This window comes from Lineus longissimus, chromosome 6, assembly GCF_910592395.1.
Source record: "Lineus longissimus chromosome 6, tnLinLong1.2, whole genome shotgun sequence".
Taxonomy (NCBI): Eukaryota; Metazoa; Nemertea; class Pilidiophora; order Heteronemertea; family Lineidae; genus Lineus; species Lineus longissimus.
This window is the reverse complement of record NC_088313.1, coordinates 17807210-17826146: the sequence shown is the minus strand read 5'-3', so window position 1 is coordinate 17826146 and position 18937 is coordinate 17807210. Positions and strand designations below refer to the sequence as shown.

The 18937-nt window shown below is 41.1% G+C and overlaps 4 protein-coding genes across 4 annotated transcripts; 2 read left to right on the top strand and 2 right to left on the bottom strand.

The window, feature by feature from the left end:
* Positions 1-1398: 1398 nt before the first annotated feature.
* Positions 1399-4855, top strand: LOC135489784 (glutaredoxin-3-like). Its single transcript, XM_064775322.1, has 8 exons — positions 1399-1497; positions 1860-2169; positions 2561-2645; positions 3065-3154; positions 3438-3624; positions 3769-3879; positions 4093-4225; positions 4497-4855. The coding sequence occupies exons 1-8, from the start codon at positions 1439-1441 to the stop codon at positions 4539-4541; spliced, it is 1020 nt and encodes a 339-aa protein (XP_064631392.1). The 5' UTR covers positions 1399-1438; the 3' UTR covers positions 4542-4855.
* A 1648-nt stretch (positions 4856-6503) lies between these two features.
* On the bottom strand, positions 6504-9941 carry LOC135489781 (RING finger protein 145-like). The gene is made up of 2 exons (XM_064775318.1): positions 9670-9941; positions 6504-9383 (listed from the first exon to the last, which is right to left on the bottom strand). The coding sequence occupies exons 1-2, from the start codon at positions 9848-9850 to the stop codon at positions 7483-7485; spliced, it is 2082 nt and encodes a 693-aa protein (XP_064631388.1). The 5' UTR covers positions 9851-9941; the 3' UTR covers positions 6504-7482.
* Positions 9942-10195: 254 nt separating this feature from the next.
* LOC135488957 (protein TRC8 homolog) lies at positions 10196-14280 on the top strand. The gene is made up of 2 exons (XM_064773958.1): positions 10196-10519; positions 10904-14280. Exons 1-2 carry the CDS (start codon positions 10339-10341, stop codon positions 12718-12720), a joined length of 1998 nt encoding a protein of 665 aa, XP_064630028.1. The 5' UTR covers positions 10196-10338; the 3' UTR covers positions 12721-14280.
* Positions 14281-14297: 17 nt separating this feature from the next.
* Positions 14298-18934, bottom strand: LOC135488956 (nitric oxide-associated protein 1-like). Its single transcript, XM_064773957.1, has 9 exons — positions 18838-18934; positions 17363-18467; positions 16873-17001; positions 16534-16710; positions 16043-16272; positions 15582-15716; positions 15203-15313; positions 14900-15008; positions 14298-14588 (listed from the first exon to the last, which is right to left on the bottom strand). Exons 2-9 carry the CDS (start codon positions 18384-18386, stop codon positions 14425-14427), a joined length of 2079 nt encoding a protein of 692 aa, XP_064630027.1. The 5' UTR covers positions 18387-18467; positions 18838-18934; the 3' UTR covers positions 14298-14424.
* Between the last annotated feature and the right edge of the window lie 3 nt (positions 18935-18937).

Below are 18937 nucleotides of genomic sequence, written 5' to 3'. Positions count from 1 at the left end.
CGCTCCAAATCGAAGTCGTTTGTCACCTTCTATCTTCCGATTGATTGGTAATCAGATGGTAAGCCTTCTTTATCAACGTTAGGTCCTTGCATCACTTAGTCAAGTAAATTGTTCTTTCCCAATTGGGTGGTGACTTTAAGCAACTTTTTGGAGGGTTGTGACTGTCTTCGGAAGAGTACTTCCGATTTTCAAGATCCCCACGAGGCGCACTCAATTAAGCTTAGAGTATCCAGCCTATTCGAAGTGGCTGTTACTTTGCAAAAGCCATTTCTGAAGAACACAATCATCCACAAAAACCTCCGAGATAGAAATGCGGCGCGGTTGGAAGGAAACCAGTCAGTCACTGCTCCCCTCGCTACACTCCAAACGCATTGGACCGGCCTCGAGACCAAATTGGATGACGTGATGGGCTGCCACTACAGTTAGCATGAAATGATTTATCACCGGTATGAATCCACATCCCTCAGATGACCACATTAACTTGGGCTCCCATTGAATGGTCTTTCACCTGTATGAATCAATTATCTCCCAGATTACCACATAACTTGAGTTCCCATTAACACCTTCAGCGCCGAACCAAGCAGATCTACGTGGTCCAAATCCCCCCTCCTGAGCTGGTTATCGGAATCTCATGGACTTCATGAAAGAACTACGCCATCGCCATCTTCAGAGCAAGGTAGGAACTGAAAATACCGTGAAAATACCGTTGTGTCTTTTCAGTTCCTACCTTGCCCTGAAGATGGCGATGGCGTAGTTAAGAACTTTAAATGACTTCATAAAGGTACTACGCCATCGCCATCTTCAGGGCAAGGTAGGAACTGAAAAGACACAACCGTATTTTCACGGTATTTTCAGTTCCTACCTTGCCCTGAAGATGGAGATGGCGTAGTTCTTTCATGAAGTCCATGAGACTCCGACAACCAGCTCCAAGAGGGGGGATTTGGGCCGCGTAGATAGATCTACGTGGTTCGGTGCTGAAGGTGTTAAATGGTTTATTACCTGTAGGAATGATTCCTACAATCCTTACCCCGCAACATCATGAGATATAGGTTTTTGATACTCCCAAACCACATCGTATACAAAATGTCTAATCGAGAGTCGAGAGGTGGAGTTGGGACTGGGAGTGTATTTGGTTATGTCTGGATGTCCTCATGCCTCAGATGACCCATTGGATGGTTTATCACCAGTATGAATCCTGGCCAAAAGAAGCCCAAGGGCGGCAACGAGGTACCCCCTACTTTAAAAGTAACAAATCCTACGGAGGGGGGCATCCTCTTTTGAATGTAATTTACCGGGCCACACGTGCGCATCCGTATTTCCCGCGTTATGAACGAATGGTTGCGTCACCTATTATTACCTTGAAGAACTCCGCCATCTCTCGATGTGTACAATCGAGGATGTAACAAGTCGCGGAGGATCGCTCACACAGAAAGTCAAAATGTTGCTAAAACCGTCTAATTCATCAGAGTTCAATAAAATCTTGTCTGATTATAAATCGTAAGAAGGAAAAGATATTCGAAATTGCTGAAGTGTTGCGGTCAGGTTCTGCCAACTGGAACTCTGACTGGGGATGGGGGTAAACGGAAAGATAGTCCCTCGAATCTCCTTCGATTCGAATCATACTCATAGTCATAGTTCTTCACAAACGCATGTGAAGATGTGGTGATCACTCCTCATTTCAGAGATGTCACGTCGTCCCTTTATAGTTCATTCTGACCACAACCGCTCCAGCAAAAAGGGCACGATGTTCCAGCATAGGAAATAGAACTTACAATTCAATCGTCAATGTCAATGAATCGAACGTCAATGACAATGCCTCATCATTCACTCCAACTCATTTCTTCTGTTTACTATTTCAGGTGTGTACTTGTGGTACACTTCTCTGCAGAATGGTCCAAACAATGTGAGCAGATGAATGAAGTACTTGCAGAGATAATGAAGGATGTCCCTTCTGTCAATATCAAGTTCATTGTAGTTGAGGCCGAGGGACTACCAGAGGTCTCCCAAAAATATGAGATAGAGGCTGTACCAACTTTTGTGTTCATCAAAGACGACAGTGTAGTATATCGCTTGAATGGTGCTCATCCTCCTGAACTGACCAAAAAAGTGAAAACGTTTGCTGAAAGTATGACAGGAGTTGCTACTGCCTCGTCTCCACCTGCAGAAGAGGTATGTTTTTGAAGTGGTGCCCTTCATGATCGGGCTTCAAATTCCCAAGGTTGGGGATCACTCCTATAGAAAAGTATCCTATAGTAAAGTTATGGGTTAGATCCTGATTTTACCATAGTTACCTGGCAGTGGGGACGGGGACAAGCTATTTCAAACATCTTGGATGTTTTGAGTAAAACTTGACATAAAGACTAGAGACACTTTAAACTTCCAGATGAGTGCTGGGTTATTCCAGTTATTTCAAGCTAACCAGAAGTACTTGTACCACTCAGATGGCAGATTACAGTGTATGTAGAGAAGTCTTTTCATAATGAGCATGTTTTTGCCACAATTGCAATAACTAAAGTATTCATATCATGTTTTATAACTGAATAGTGTTTTTGATTTCCAGGATTTGAATGCTCGGTTGAAGACGGTAATAAATCAAAGCCCAGTTATGCTGTTCATGAAGGGAACTCAAGCGGAACCAAAATGTAGTAAGGCAGTTTTTTGAACAAAATTTGTTAAGCAACCTGCTTAGCTTTTCATCCAGAGTGGCTCCTACTTGTAAACACACAAACATGACAGCTGGCATAACAGCGAGAATGAACATACACCAGATTCTGTCTCGCTATCTTTCAATATCAAGATCTGTCTTAAAAATTTCCATTCGTCTTTATTTACCAGTGTTTTATCTGTCATATTTGTGCGCAGTTTCTATCAACATGGCTACCCATGACATTCATGCCATGTTTTAGACTATACTGAGCTTCTGTCATTTGGTTTCATAAGGTGAAAATCTTTCTTTTTTCAAAAGGCCAGGATGGGTGCACGAAAAGTAGTCTTCGACCTCTTATTCCAGAGTGTTAGTCTTTGATGCATCATATTTCGAACTGTCTTTTTTTGCAACTTTCAGAATTCAGCAGAGAAATAGTCGGCATCTTTAAACAAGAGAACGTGAAGTATGGATCTTTTAATATTCTAGAAGACAACAGTGTTAGAGAAGGTGAGACATTACAACAATTTGGCAACAAGTTATTCAATTTGCTTCTTTCCAGATGAGCACCTCTTGGCTGAACTTTATCGAGTTATGTGGTCAGTCTATTGTTGATTTTGACGTCACGGCTAGGGTGATGGTGGAAACCTCAAAAGTTGTCTCCAGAAGTCAGACATTTGGTTTTGCCACCACAGACAAACGCCACCAGGGGCACTCACCTTGAATGAGATGGATTCCATTCTGTTTCATGATTCTGAAATGGACAATCATGAGAGTATCTTCTGCATTGCAGGTTTGAAAAAATATTCCAACTGGCCCACATACCCTCAGCTTTATATCGATGGTGAGCTGATTGGTGGTCTGGACATTATCAAACAGATGATTGAAGACAATGAGTTCCAATCTTCTCTTCCTAAGACTGGGAGTAAAGATAACGAGTCCCAATCTGTTCTTCCTAAGTCTGGAAGTTTGGATGACAGGTAAGAGAAGGATGATAAGCTGTTTGTTTTCTGTTTAATTCAACCATTTAAATGTGATGTGGAAGTCTGCATACTTTCCAAAATGATTTGGTAAAATTGTGACTTCTGGTGCTGATAACTCAAGTTCTTGCTTCAATGTTTCAGGTTAAAAGCACTAGTCAACAAAGCTCCAGTTATGCTATTCATGAAGGGATCCCCTGATGCGCCTCAGTGTGGATTTAGTCGGACCACAGTTGGTATCCTGAATGACACAGAGTAAGGAGTTTTTATTTGGCAAATATCCCATTATCATCGAAATGGTTTCTAGCTGAGGTGAATTATATGTACCAGTAGATTTTACGTTTTTAAGCTAAGATCAACGAATCATGTTGATGATCATATCTGCAAATGGGTGACCTGGAATTTTGTCAATTTTCCGGCTTGGCCACAAGACATCTCGCTGTGACTTGAGTGTGTTTTATGTTCCAGGGTAAAGTATGAAACGTTCGACATCCTTAAAGATGAAGAAGTACGGCAGGGTCTTAAGAAGTTCTCTGATTGGCCAACTTATCCACAACTTTACGTAAATGGAGAATTGATTGGTGGATTAGATATCATACGAGTAAGTTTGGTCCCTTGACGACATCAAGTCATCCAATTTCATGCCAAAATGTAAATGGCCATTACACACATCAGAGTAAAGTGAACCCTAAGATGCACTTGTAAAAATGGGGAGTTTTGACAAATGAAACCTGGGGATGGGGATTCAGACCCAAAACAACACTGAGGAGTCGTTCAAAACAGATGTTCACATTGTTTCCCATCCTTGTGATTATTTGGAGCACGAAGAAACATAATGCTACCAGTGTCTGATGACTTCTGCTTTTTTCCAGGCGCTGTTGGACTCTGAAGAATTGGAATCAACTTTAGGATTGTAAGGGATAGAGATTTTCAAGGATTTAGGAGTCTGTCATTCGTTCGACTTCAGAAGGAACTATTATGGCGCTGGACTAATTGTGCTGGACAGTTAACTGTGCTAAACACGTTTTTACAAAGTCTGTTGAAATTATAACAATGTGGTTGTTTTATGCTCATTGTCAGCTTCTACTCTGCATATTAGATGGGGACAGAAAGCATAGCTCTGCTGATGTCCCTGTTGTACTTCACAACCATTTAGTGCCTGTTAGTGATGCATCGCATGTGAAATGAAGGCGAGGCCTCGAACTAAATAAAGCTATGAACGTGTCTTACATATGTACAAGAAAATGTTTTGTTTTTAGCTCACCTCTTAGCAGAGGTGAGCTTATCCCATACCGTGGCGTCCGTCGTCCGTCGTCGTCGTCGTCGTCGTCGTCGTCGTCGTCGTCGTCGTCGTCGTCGTCGTCGTCGTCGTCGTCGTCGTCGTCGTCGTCCGTCGTCCGTTAGCAGGGCACGTTTCGTAACTGTTAGAGCTATTGAGTTGAAACTTGGTACACATGTACCCTTATGTAATGACACCTGGGAGACCAAGTTTCGGTCCGATTCGTTTCATGGTTTGGCCACCAGGGGGCCAAACGTTAAAAGTGAAAATATGCAATATCTCCCTTAATAGTAGTCATGAAATTTTGAAAAAAATATGGTAGGTACTTCTAGCAAAGGTGCATCATATATCCTCCGGGTTTTTGATTTGACCTCCTTTTCAAGGTCACAGAGGTCAAATGGTGTAAATTGGCCGTTAGGATGTAACGATGGCACGTTTCTAAACTGCAATGACTATTGATACCAAATTTGGTACACATTTACCCCTTAGTCAGGTGATCTCAGGGACCGAAGTTTGGTCCAATATGATTCATTACTTGACCACCAGGGGGCAAAATCCAAAAACCTTAAAAATGTGATTATTCCTCAACTTCCTGCCCGAATGCCACCAATTTGATATCATGGGTACATCTAACCACCATACAGTATATGTCACACAGGTTTTTAATTTGACCTTCTTGTCAAGGTCACAGAGGCCAAATGGCCTAAATTCGCCGTCAGGCCGTAACTATGGCACGTTTCTTAACTGCAATGACTATTGATCACAAATTAAGTACACATGTACCCCTTGGTCAGGTGATCTCAGGTACCGAAGTTTGGTGCGATTTGATTTGCCGTTTGGCCTCCAGGGAGGGGGCCAAATCCTAAATTCTTCAAAATGCCATTATTCCTAGTTAATGACTTGCCCGATTGGCACCAATTTTATATCATAGGTACATCTAATTCTTACAACCATTCAATGTGTCACCCGGGTCTTCTTTGATTTGACCTACTTTTCAAGGTCACAGAGGTCGAATGTACTGTAAATTGGCCATTTTGGGGAAATTGTAATTGCTTGGACCTACATCAAACCTAACACTACATGACACAAGACCATGCTCTTTATCCATCTTTCCTCCACATGAGGTGAGCACAATGGCCCTGGCCATTTCATTGAATATTGTACTCCGTCAAATCTATTTATATGCAGCGGCAGCTGTTACGGATTATATCGAAACATTCAGGGGAGCCATTTGGATATCCCAAGTTTTACATAGTTGAAGCTTAGCTAATTTAGATGGGTCATGCTGGTCCCCATCCAGACTCATGCTTTGGCGACACCACTGTCGGGCTGTGAGTGATTTGGCAGTCAAAAACTTGAAGCTCGGCGACTTTTCCCCGATCCATGCACATCTACCATAAGTGTAGATTTGAAAATGAGCCTACTTGGGAGCAGATACCCTATTACCCACCAATATTGAACTGACTCTTCATATTGGGTATCTCCAGGCCAATCTGATCACCAGGGGTAGTACCCTTCTGGGAGGAGTGTGCACGCAGACTTATTCCATTGATTTTACTTTCATTTTTTCAAATGGACATACTGAGAATAAGACAACAGATTCATATAACATATTTATTACACGAGGAAGAAAAATGATTTGAATGCAGATAACTGTTTACAATCTCTCCTCATCGTCTCAGGCACTCAATTTTAACAATAATATTGCGACACAAAAATTGACCTTCTTTCGTCCTGGCATTGTGACAGTGTTCTTTCTTGCAAAGTACCCTTCAAGGTAGATGTGTCACAAACAGAATTACAAATTGATGGCCTGTTACATCTGTTGAAAATCCCTCCAGGACTCCAGTGACTCTTGCCACCAAGGGCTATCAAATATGACAGCCTTGTCTAAGTGGTTTTATCAATTTTCATTGCCCATGTAAAGGGATAATCCAACATATCAGGAAATTTTGAACCAGTGAACATAGTCCTCCTCCCTCTTAAACTGTTTTACAGTGAGATTGGAGACAATTGTACAAGTTCCCCAGTTACATAATTGTGGAACAAAACTATGACTTATTCCCCTCACCAGACATGCATATCAGTTTGGGGAAATAATGATTACACATCCTTCCTCCACCCCAACCTGATTAAAGACTTGATGTATTGGTGATTATTTAATTCAAGCTATTGTCAACCAAGCTAAGAAGGACCACCCCTATGGGAATACCATGAAGTATTTGAAAAATTAACAGCAATCCACTACACAAATAGGAAGAATCTCAGATGTGGTTGATCATTTAACAATGTTAACAGTATTGCGACCTCTTGAAATCATACAAGGAAAATGTCGAATGTCACTTTATTGAAACCTCAGTGTGGCAAAGTCTCTTGAACAACAGTAACACGCAAGGACAATGTCAAACATGGCTTTCCACTGAAACATCATTGCCACAGCGTCTTTTGAACAACACACAAGGACAATGTCGGATGTGACTGACAGCTGGTTTGCGACATTATCTCTTGAACAAAACACAACATTAAATTGACATGGAAACCAAATACATTCCGATACAGCCTCATTAACCCAGTCATGCTCACAAATTAGCCTCATTGTCCCCAGCACCGTCAACCTTGGGGCGCACCTGATCAGATTCCAAGTCGGCTTTCCTTTCAGACGGATTCTGTTCAAAATCGCTGAGAGAATCCGTGCTCTCATAATCGCTGTGACTGTCACCACCTTCGTATCCAATGATCTCCTCCTCATCCACATCTTCCCATTCATCAGAGTCGTTATTTTCTATTAAGAATCTATTTTCCAAACCGTCCTCATCTGCATTTCCAGCATGGTTGTCTTCCGCTTCATTAGCAGGTGGTGGAACTACATCATTTCTTATTCCAGCATCAGGTACATCGGCCGACTCATCTTCTGATACATCATTTGGAAAGTTTATAACCTGGTGGCAGATGGGGCAGGTGTCCTGTACATAGAGCCACTTACGGAGACATATACCATGAAAGAAATGCTTACAAGGCGTGATATGAGCACATGTCATTTCTTGAAAGCAGATAGCACAAAGATCATTGCATTCCTCAAGTTGTTCTGGCGAAGCTAGTGGCAGTGATTCAATTTTCTGCACCGCCTTACGTCTCAGGAGGAAACTTTTCCAGCCCGTCTGCAACCTCTGCCAGACATTAAAGTAGAAATGTATGATTAAAATAGAGGAATTTATCCAACTCCATTCCCCATAAACAGATTCTTTAGCACCGTACAACACAACGAATACTGCAACAACAAATTCCAAGACTCTTGTAACTGCCCTCGCATAATAGACAACATCATCTAAGTTTTCCCAAGGTTCAGTCAATAATGAATCGTAGATGAACAAAGAGTACACAACAAGTGATCCAAACACTTGCATGGATGTCAACAAACAACTAGATATAATGACCAAAAGCCAGAAATCCAGGTCAAAGAACTGACAAATGGCCCATGTCATTAGCAGGGGAAACATCCAGAGGAAAGTGGCGAGGAGGACAGTTTTGATGTGGCGTACAACATTCCGGCTGTGGGACGCACTTAGTGAAAGGAGAACTGGATCAGTGAGTTCATACATTGATTGGATGAGTGATAACACCACAATGAATAAGACTATACTCATCAAGAATGCCCGCGTAGCTGCCTTTAGCTCCATAATGTCAGTCTGCACTCCCAAGAGTAGCATTGTGAAACCCTCGGTCCATCCAGTCTGCTCCCGTTCCAGATTCATACCTTCCCAGCCTTTTAGATAAAGTTTAGTCAAAGTCAAGATGAACCATGATGTATAAGACACAGTTATACACAATCCAATCAGACTGATAGGGGTGGAGCAACACTCCCCCACAGTTGCCAATAGAATTATGACCACACCATCTTGGTAGTTCTTTACAAAGGTAAATTTGTATAACTCTGCTAGGAAGGTCATGACCCAGAAGACGAAGAACTGAGGTGGGATGTGGAACCAGTCCACAAGAGTAAAAAAGAAGTGGAGCCAACCAATGTTCTGTACCATAGCATGGGCATTGTTTAGTCCTGTCTTCACTGTATCGATGGTGGTCCCAACATGGTTAAAAACAACCATTAGGGTCATAAGCATGGTAAAAATGGCTGAGAAGTTGTGTACCACATGAAGTTCAGTTACAGGAAAATTGATTGCCCTTGCGATCATTGGCAATGTGTACATGAGTAACATGAATCTTGTCCAGTCTTTGATCTGCATCAAGTATGCCACAACAGAGCTTAGAATCACTTGAATTACAAGATGCATCCCCAGCCTGTACATGCTGCCATTGTCATCAAAGACGGACGAATGTAGATTTTCCTCTGCTTTCTCTTCTTCAACATACTTGAAGGCAGTGAAGTGTGCCAGGAGAAGGAGTCCACCACACAAGATGTGAAGGTAGAGCTGGAACAGCATATCCATGGGAAGAAACATCAGCGCCACAGCAATCAGGATGACTGAAACAAGAACAGGTACAAAAATTTATCAAGCATGATTGAATAACACAAATGAAGATCTTGTTAACATTGGTTTTCCTGCCTTGTCTTCAACACTCTTCTAGAATTGGCCAGCCCAGGATGTGCAGTTGTTGGTGATTAACTGGTTCAGTGGTTGTTGCATTGTCCTCCTTGTCCTTATAATTTCAAGATTGTGACTTGGGCCTCTTTGAAGGATGGACACCTAACAATTCATTCCCAACATCTACACTAAATGAATTAGGTTGCTATATGAGTGACATGTTACCTGCATAATACAGAGAAGAGAGGATCATTTCTGCATCTCTGATGTGGCCCATTCCAATTCCATATCTTTCCAAGATTGCTTCCGGGTTGGTTTTGTACCAACAATCCATAAGAAATAGGGCTGGTACCCGAAGAATGACATGGGCACAAAGCATAATATGATCTTTAGTTATTCGAGGCATCTTTAGGCCGTTTGTTTAACTTGAACTCTGCATAAATAGGCGAAATATGAAAGGTTTTCTAAGATTTTTCAGGATTTATTTTTGGGGGCCTAACAACACCCAAAGATTTTGACTACGGAAAGCATTCCACGAACAAATTAGTTCAATATGTATTCAGTAATTACACACAGCTAACATCTTTAAAACATCCAAAAAGTATCATGACGTTAGTTAGTAGGTATTTATATTTTAAATGATGTATATTAGAGGCTATTTTAGCATTTTTTGTAAAAATGTAAAATTTTATATCAATACGCAAAATGAAGTCTAGCTTGACGCATGCGCAGTTTAAACAGGAATTGGTCATTCAATGGGCTGGAACTGTCAACATAAAAATGATAAAAACTTCCTGATTTTGCTGCCAAGATATGAAATTACACTAGTAAAACCTATATATTGTAAATCATAAACATCCCAGGTTTCCTTTGAAGTCACCCCGAGCCAATAAAATGCCGATTCGATCGAGATATATGGCTGTTTTTGATGTGGTGATGAGAGTCCCTCCACTTTTCGTCCTGGATTCCGTGCTGAACAGAAGTTTCCTTCTGTTTTTCTTCCCAGAGTTTCTGTCGTCGGAAGAATCAGTTATCAATCTGAAAGCCCTGATCTGGATCTTGGTGTCATTGATATGTAAGTAAAAACTGTGTGTCCCTCGTCGTTGGTAATGGTATGTTTTGGGTGCCTACTACTACTACTAGTATTACTAGTACTACTGCGGCGGTTGTTTTGTTGTTGTTTCAATCTTCTGTAAAAATCATCAAGTTCATGGCGTAGTTTTGACCGTCTCTGAAGTGAAGTGAAACTGAAAGTGGAGAACAATCCCCCTCTTCTGATTTGTCCCAGGCATTGATTATAAAAGCCAAGCAAACAATCCTTCTGGATCTATATACCCTGGCCTTGGCTGATCAGTTGGGCTGAGATAGTCCTAAGTTAACTTAGAACTTAGTCTTTTTCTATGTTTTGCCTGATCATTGATTTAGGAATTATAGAACAATTTACTCTCTCTTCTTTCAGGTTTCATCTGTGCGCTGCTGATCTTCTTCCTGCCAACAGAGCAATTGATCTACACCTACACTTACCTTATCTCTCTGGGAATGGTAGCCATCTCATATGTCTGGAACAGGAACATGGCAATGAAACTTTCGAAACCATTGACATTATCAGAGGACCCAGGAGAAGCAGTGACACAGCATATTAGAACTTTTCTAATCAATCTAACGCTGCAGTTGGGATTGTCTTATAATTTCAACAATCTGCGTGTGGAACCGCCGTGGATGAGGCGTGAAGTCTACACAAATTATCTCTCAACATTTATGCGATGTTTCACCTATTCTTCATACCTCCTACCCTCCCTGTGTAAGTTTGTCGGCCTCCCTGATCGTGTCGTATGTAACATGCCCATGATAGCAATGGTATTTCCTATTGTAGAACTCCTACTACTACTGGTTACAAAATTAAAGCACATTTACCACTCATTGCTAATGGGTTACATGCTAGGTCGGTATGCGATTCGACATTATGGTATTCAAGGCTACATTGAAAATCAATGGATACGACTTAACGTACCTGACGTTCTTCGTGTGTTCTGGATCACTAGATTTGTCTATCAAGTTATTCTTCTAAGTGGGTACCAAGTGTTTGAAAACTACAACAAGTTGGGTTACTACACACTATCTGTGGATAACCTGTGGGCTATTAGCAGGCTTCTATTGGTCTATGGCTGTGACACTGTGATATCACTATCAGGAATGACAAGTGTAGTTTCATACATCACGCAAAATATTGGACTTCTCTTTGCTGGATTCGTTGGATCGGAAAACGAAGAGGGTCAAAACATGGGTTCAGTTTCAGCAATTTTGTTCTTTATATTGGCATTACAGACTGGATTGACTGGTTTAGACGCTGATAAACGGGTTCAACGACTGTATAGAAACTTCTGTTTATTATCTACTGCAATTTTACATTTTGTTCATAGTATGGTTTACCCCTTATTGATGTCACTGAGTGCTTCTCGGAACACGTCTGTTTCAAAACACAGCCGAGTTCTGACAATGTGTGCCTTCCTCATTATATTTCCAAGTTGTTTTCTGTACTATTTATGGACCCAACATACTGTTAGTACATGGCTGTTGGCAGTGACAGCCTTTAGTATTGAAGTCATACTAAAAGTTGTAATATCATTACTTCAGTACACACTCTTCATGGTTGATGCATGCAGGGACACGTTTTGGGAAGAATTAGACGACTATGTATATTATGTACGTTCAACAGGAAGCACCATTGAATTCTTCTTTGGGATTTTCTTATTTTGTAACGGAGCCTGGATTATGGTGTTTGAGTCCGGTGGGACAATAAGAGCATGCATGATGTGTATACATGCTTATTTCAACATTTGGGTTCAGGCAAAAGAAGGTTGGAAAACATTCATGCGAAGACGGACTGCTGTGAATAAGATAAACTCACTGCCCTCAGCAACTTCAGCAGAAATTGACTTGCATAATGATGTGTGTGCTATTTGCTATCAAGAGTTGAAAACCGCACGCATTACTCGTTGTCATCATTTCTTTCATGGTGTTTGCTTGCGGAAGTGGTTATATGTTCAGGATCGTTGTCCGCTGTGCCATGAAGTTATTTATAGCCCAGAAGATTTAGACAGTGAAAAACCGTCCGAGGCACAACATGAATGGGGACAGGAGAATGGAGCAGATGCTGCGGCCGAGGATCCAAGAAATGGAGATTTACAAAACAATAACGATATTCAACCGAATAATATCAGGGCAGCCCATAGGACACAATCTGATGAACAACTTGCTCACCCACACCGGGACTAGGTTGGAGTGAAAAAAAATCTGGTTTCAAGCAGCCAACCAGCGTGGTCAGATTGAAGATACACCAGTACTAAGGGCCCAGTTTACTTACAGTAAAAGTACTTCTTACTTCTTGTCTGAAAACTGGATAGATGCTCTCTTAATTTATAAAATCTTGATTTGCAATGTGTTTAGGGGTCGTAAAAGTCGACTAATTCTTCAAGAGTTACTGCAGGCTGGAGTTAGGGGTCCAAGTAGTACATGTACATGTACATTCATGCACATGCACAATGAGAGCACTTGGTCTAGTTCAACTCTGTACCAAGATTGCTCTCACAGAAGTAAATAGTGTTGATCTGCATTGTACATGTCCTGCGAGAGAATAGAGACCCCTAACAGCAACTGTGTGAATATTCATCTGGCCAACCTGGCTCCTGCCTGTGGCGTCCTTTCATTATACGTGATTGTGAATTTTGCAATGTATATACATGACATACGGTGAACCCTATCCGAGGTGAATTTTTTCATCAGCCCAACTGGCATGTGTTTGCCGCTCACAGGCAAATGAAATGTGTGTTTCTTTTTTCAATGAAAGCATGAAAATGAATTTGGTGAACATAGTAAGGATCACCCAATTTTTTTCCTTTGGAATTTTCCTCCTAAAAACAAAGAATGTTGGTTGGACTTAAAACTTCTCATCTTGTAGTTGTACATTTTAGGCCACTGGCACTGATAATTCATTAATGTTTCCATCTTCTAGAAGCTAACTGTACTCAATTGGTTTAAAAGTTTTACGAAGAATGTAATATTGTGCATAGTCAGAGCTAAATTTTACAAGTGTCATTATTTAAAATGTTGGCACGGACGGATAGCTATATCCAAAAATTCACACCTGATTTGACTGTTTGTCTCATTAGTTTTAATATGCAGATGGATTCCTTTCTTGATTGTGACCAAATTGATGAGTCGGAACAATGTGCTATTGTGTTAGCTTACATGTAGTCCATGTTGTAACCTGAGTAGGCCCTTCCACAGTTGTTCAATTTGCTATGAATTCAATATTGGTGTGTGTCCTTGTGTGTGGCTCACTTTTATGATCACAATAAGATAGTTGAAAGTACATTATGTGTGAAGATGTTTATTTAAAGATGTAAGAGTATGCTTGTTATCCCTAATAAAAATATATAAATTTTCTTTTTTCAAATGAAACTTGCACTTCTCTTATTATCACACCTCTGGTGAGCTCGATAAGCCAAGGACAACAAGATTGTGGACAAGAATATCACATTTTCTACCTGATGGGTAGAATAAATGTTACCGTGATTTCTATATTCACACAGGAGATAGGCCACTTGACTTGGATCTAAGTCCCATAAAGCCAAATTGACAGTTACAAAATCTGCATGGTCTTGGGCGTCTTCACACTGGCGAAAAACTGTCTCATTCTTCTCACCGTGACCTGCTTTTCTGGCAGGAATTCCATCCTTGTCCCAGATGTATTTACACCGGAGAAAGACTCTGAATCTTACCACAGTGACAAGGTTACATTGACAGTGGCTCCCTTCATTTGATAGGACCAAAAAGATAAAACAAAATGTAAGTACTCGTAGATTGATTTATGGTGGGGATCTTCACACAAAATACACAAACAACAAAACTTGTTTTAACCGGTCCAATGGATGCATTTGCAGGCAGTTTACAGTCTTTAGGCCTGATATATCAAATGTTTCACTCTCTGATCTCATACATTGGTAGACCCTTGGCTCTTTTTCCCCTCTGGTTGACAGCAAACGGTAACAATGCAGGTTTCCGAATACAAAGACCCTTTTCACCGGGTGTAAAACACCTCAAATGAGCGACGCGCTGAAATCCAGTTGTGACAGACACCCAACCTGAAAAAAGAAAAAAAAACATCAGCTAAATCTTGCAGTTCTGCCTAGGCAGTATAACACTTATCTCAACGTTGATTTGCCCTAGTCTTGAATTAGTATGCGACTTCTACAAGAACAAGTAGAGAGATGATTCTGAAGAGTTGTATCAAATTGCAACTCTAAAAATGTTCCACACTTTTTCCGATCATTACTTATCATAAACTACCATATGGTATTCCTTGTAAGTGCTCAGATTTCCTCACCTCTGTTCTGTCTATACTATTCCTTTACTATTTGTGCACCCATTTTACAGAGACTGACAAGACACATACCTGCTGAAGATAACACCACATCTGCTGCGCTCTCCTTCCAGTTGATACCAGTCACGTCGAAGTCTTGTCCTGTGAGCGGTGGTAACCGGTCTGACTTTCTCACAGGAACCTTGAAAGAAGTATTATAGTGCAACGTTTAGGTGAATGGAGGTGAAGATTCTCAAAGCTCAGTGGGTAAAAACTGGCGGTCTACCTAACGAATGGGTCCAGGTTCTTCACTGTCAACTGGTGACATACAATCAGTGAATGCACAGCTTTATTCAAGATATTTGACTGAAAGAGAGAAATAAGAAAGGGGCTTACCTTGAATTGCCCGGTATCAACATTCTCTTCATAGAATGTATTAGCTTTGTCTGTTGACACAAAAAGGGCTGGGAGGGCTGAGTGGACAGTCAGCAGGATATAGGTGATACCCTGGAAGAGATTTGAGCTGAAATTTAGTTTCTAATTGCCGGCTTAGAAAAGAGTGTTAAATGCCCACCAGTCGTGGCTTTTGAGACACCCTTTACCCTCAAGTTAGTGTCTAATGCTTGGCACCTGGCAAGAATCAATGACTATGTTACGCCGAACTTCAATACTTCAACAAAATACTCACTACCAACATGTACATGCATACAGTAATTGCACATGCACTATGGAGAATAAAGCAACCTGTGCGTGATGACAACGTTGATATACTGACCTCCAAATAGTCTATCCTTCCCAACCCACCCACAAATAGCGTCTTCCCTGGGTGAAGGATGAACGTCCTTGGTATGAGGAGCGACTTCGACAGGATGAGGTTGGAAAGCTCTCGCTGAGTTAGGTAGTTAATCACCTACAGTAAAAAGAAGTCGAACAAAAAGAAGTCATTGAGGGAGGTGTGGTCTAGTGGTAAAGGGGTTGGACTCCTATTAATCTGAATAATGGGAGTTTGATATCGCTTGAAGCCACATTACTTGAATGTCATGTAGTTTGATTGAGATATAAAACCAAGAGTCCCTGTAATTTGAGCTACCCTATATTTTACGATAGCAGTACCTTTGAATTATACCATTACAGTCCAGGATATATCCACATAAAATGTACACAATCACCTCTCTGGTGCCTCCTGTCCGGAATGTTCACCTGCAATCAAATACTAGGGGGGCGGGGGAGTCTTACCTGATTAGGCTGTATAACACCAGGGGTATCAAAGCACCATTTGGAAGTTTCATACAATTCCTCTGTACGTTTCCTTAGGAGTTGTTGCTGGAGTTTATCTTGATCATACTCGCTCGGCGTTAACTCTTCATCCTTCATGGAGAATGACACAAGACTGGGGTGGAGGCCCTTGTCCAATGACGCATCTGGTTTGACATCTGGTGCGTAGTCAACTGTTGTGCCAATGAAACCTGTAAGTTGAAAGTAAGCTTTCATGTGAAAGAAGCACATCCCTAGGTGAAGCACATCCCTATAGGCCCCCCAAGGATATACAAATTAGCAGAAAGGGACCATCATTCCACTACATCTGTTCCAGAGTTATTGTTGTAAGCTGTTGCTTGAAGACTTAATAAGATTTTGATCACATCAGAACAAAAACAACAGACTCTCCAACCTAGAGTAGTGAGGTAAAAAGACTGCCGAGACACTAGATAAGACTCGGATGATCATACCTATCAATGATTTCCACCTGTCTGTTCGAGGCAGTTTATCAACCTCGCGTTCCTTCCGTGCCATCTTAGCCTCCTGTGCTGCCTCATTCCTGCTGTTGATGAGCCGTTGGGTGCGGTTGAAAAGCCCCTTTCTTGATGGCCTTGAGATGGGGAACTTCAGAAGACTCAGAGTTGTCCCTGGAAAAGGATACAAGTGCGTACCGATAAACCAAAGAGTGACCTAATAGAAGTAACTTCTGCATTACAATTGCTGCAAATTCATAACAATCAGACCACTTGGCCTATATTAACCAGTCGAGCAGCACTGATGATTGACTAGGGAATGACTAGACAACTTACCTGGCCATGTCGATGTTGTAGCACGACTGATTAATTCCCTGGCTCTAGAACGGCAATAATCCGACGATAACATGGCATTGAAAAGAGATGACTTGCCAACATTAGTACTGCCAATAAGATATACATCACCTGCAATATAACAATACAGCAGTTGAAATCATCGTCAGCATGAAACTCAAAGCTTTACAGAGAGCATTAGGCATCAACAAGTCTGCACCTCTGGTCTGTCTGCCGTGGAACCTTTCTCCTTAGAGAGGTGAAGTCGGGATTTCTCCATCCTCAAGATAGCCCAACCAGTTAAATTGTCTTTGTTTCGCATCAGTGACAATTAATTGAAATCAGCGACATAGCACATATGTAGATCATTATTTTATGTTCTTACTCATTATTTTATTATTGGAAGTTTTTAAACACCACGGAGCCAAGCCTGACAAGAGGCTAATATTCATTTTTACACCAAAAACAGAAATCGCCTGCCACATTTTCTCACCTTTTCTATCCCACTGGCTGAACAGCTTTGTCACAAGTTCCTCAATACCATATCCAGTTTTGGCACTCACAAGGCAAGTATGTCTGACACACTTTCCATTCAGCCCATAATCAGCACATGACCTCTCCAAACTTCTACGAACACGATCTAAGAACCCTTGTCCATCCCTTGGAAGTAAATCCACTTTATTTCCCACAATGTAAAAATGATGCTTGTGCCCAACCATCTCCAATAAATTTCTTATGATACTATTGGGCATGTCCACTAAGTCAACAATCACAATCACTAAGGCTACTTTGGGGCGGATTTCCTGTATAATTCGCTCAAATTCTTTAGGATCCATTCGAATGTTTAGACAAATGTTATGATTTTTCAATAAGTGACACCTCTGACACAATGTCTTTTCAAGTCCTTCTCTTTCAAGCGGTATGAACTTTTGACTGGGGATGTAACCCTGAATGTTTTGGTCTTGGCAGTGAAGGAGTGCTCCACAACCATGGCATGGGACTTCACTCATGGACACTGTTGGGTCTGGAGTACCATAATCCATATCATTGGTGGGTCTAGGTTCCGCTCTGCGACTTTTGAACCTTTTTTTCAATTTCGTCTTCTCAGCCAACGCCTCATTTAATTCCTCAAAATGCTCGTCACCAACAGTTTCTTTCAGTTTTGAATAGGTTGCATGAATCTGGTTTTTGATGTCAGAAACAAAAACATGATAGTTTTCATCACCATGGGATTCACTGTCTTTCAATCTGTCAAGTCTCTCATCAATCTCTTTCAACCTTTGTTCAACATCTTCGAACTCTGGAAGACTAGGACCAATTCCATTTACCTGAGCAATCAATGGTAAACTATTCCTTTTACTCCGAATTCCATATGGTTTCTGCCGTCTAGTTTTCAGTTTACTGGTATGTGTAGCCCATCTTAATTGGCCAATGGATGAACCATTACTGGTTGCAGGGAGTCTGCAGGAATGCAACACCTGTTTCAATCCACCCCAAAGTGTTTTACTCCCAAGCATGTTGACTGGGTTAATCTCCTTGCTGTTTCAATCTTATTTCCACAGTCTCATCATCTTGTATTGATACTTGTTGTCCAGTAGCTGAAGAAAAGAGAGTAACCCAAAGGGCAATTCAGTTATTTACTCGTACAAGATCAATGTCAATGATGTATGAGCCTGAGGATCTTGGCAACACATTCGACTGGAAATTATCATATGCATAACAGATGTAACAGACTCTCGGTTTAATCCGATGTGTATCTGTAGTACTAAATTAAAAAGAAATCGTCACAGCACTTCTCAGTACAGTGCACGCATTTGATTTTATCCCGATTGAGTTGAGAAACTTTTTTGGTTTACCCTGTACTTCCTAATTCTGTACAGACACAATATATTTGAAATATCAATATTTAACTTATTTAAAACAAAAATCACTCAGAAACTGACAGAAAGAGATGTGTTAACTTCTAACATCATTTTTTGAATGTACATGCGGGATTTTTTGGACTGAAAAGGAGAAATGAGATGATTTCGTGGAGCAAAAAACATGCTCTTTGACCGGAAGCACATCT

Coding starts and splice junctions, on each gene's coding strand:
- LOC135488957 (XM_064773958.1), top strand. CDS start 10,339: ATGCCGATTCGATCGAGATATATGGCTGTTTTTGATGTGGTGATGAGA. Junction 10,520..10,903: donor GATCTTGGTGTCATTGATAT/GTAAGTAAAAAC, acceptor CTCTTCTTTCAG/GTTTCATCTGTGCGCTGCTG.
- LOC135489781 (XM_064775318.1), bottom strand. CDS start 9,850: ATGCCTCGAATAACTAAAGATCATATTATGCTTTGTGCCCATGTCATT. Junction 9,384..9,669: donor CTCTTCTCTGTATTATGCAG/GTAACATGTCAC, acceptor TTCTTGTTTCAG/TCATCCTGATTGCTGTGGCG.
- LOC135488956 (XM_064773957.1), bottom strand. CDS start 18,386: ATGCTTGGGAGTAAAACACTTTGGGGTGGATTGAAACAGGTGTTGCAT. Junction 17,002..17,362: donor CAGCCAGTGGGATAGAAAAG/GTGAGAAAATGT, acceptor GTTATATTGCAG/GTGATGTATATCTTATTGGC. Junction 16,711..16,872: donor TACAACATCGACATGGCCAG/GTAAGTTGTCTA, acceptor ATCCTTTTCCAG/GGACAACTCTGAGTCTTCTG.
- LOC135489784 (XM_064775322.1), top strand. CDS start 1,439: ATGTTGCTAAAACCGTCTAATTCATCAGAGTTCAATAAAATCTTGTCT. Junction 1,498..1,859: donor ATCTTGTCTGATTATAAATC/GTAAGAAGGAAA, acceptor TTACTATTTCAG/GTGTGTACTTGTGGTACACT. Junction 3,625..3,768: donor TCTGGAAGTTTGGATGACAG/GTAAGAGAAGGA, acceptor TCAATGTTTCAG/GTTAAAAGCACTAGTCAACA.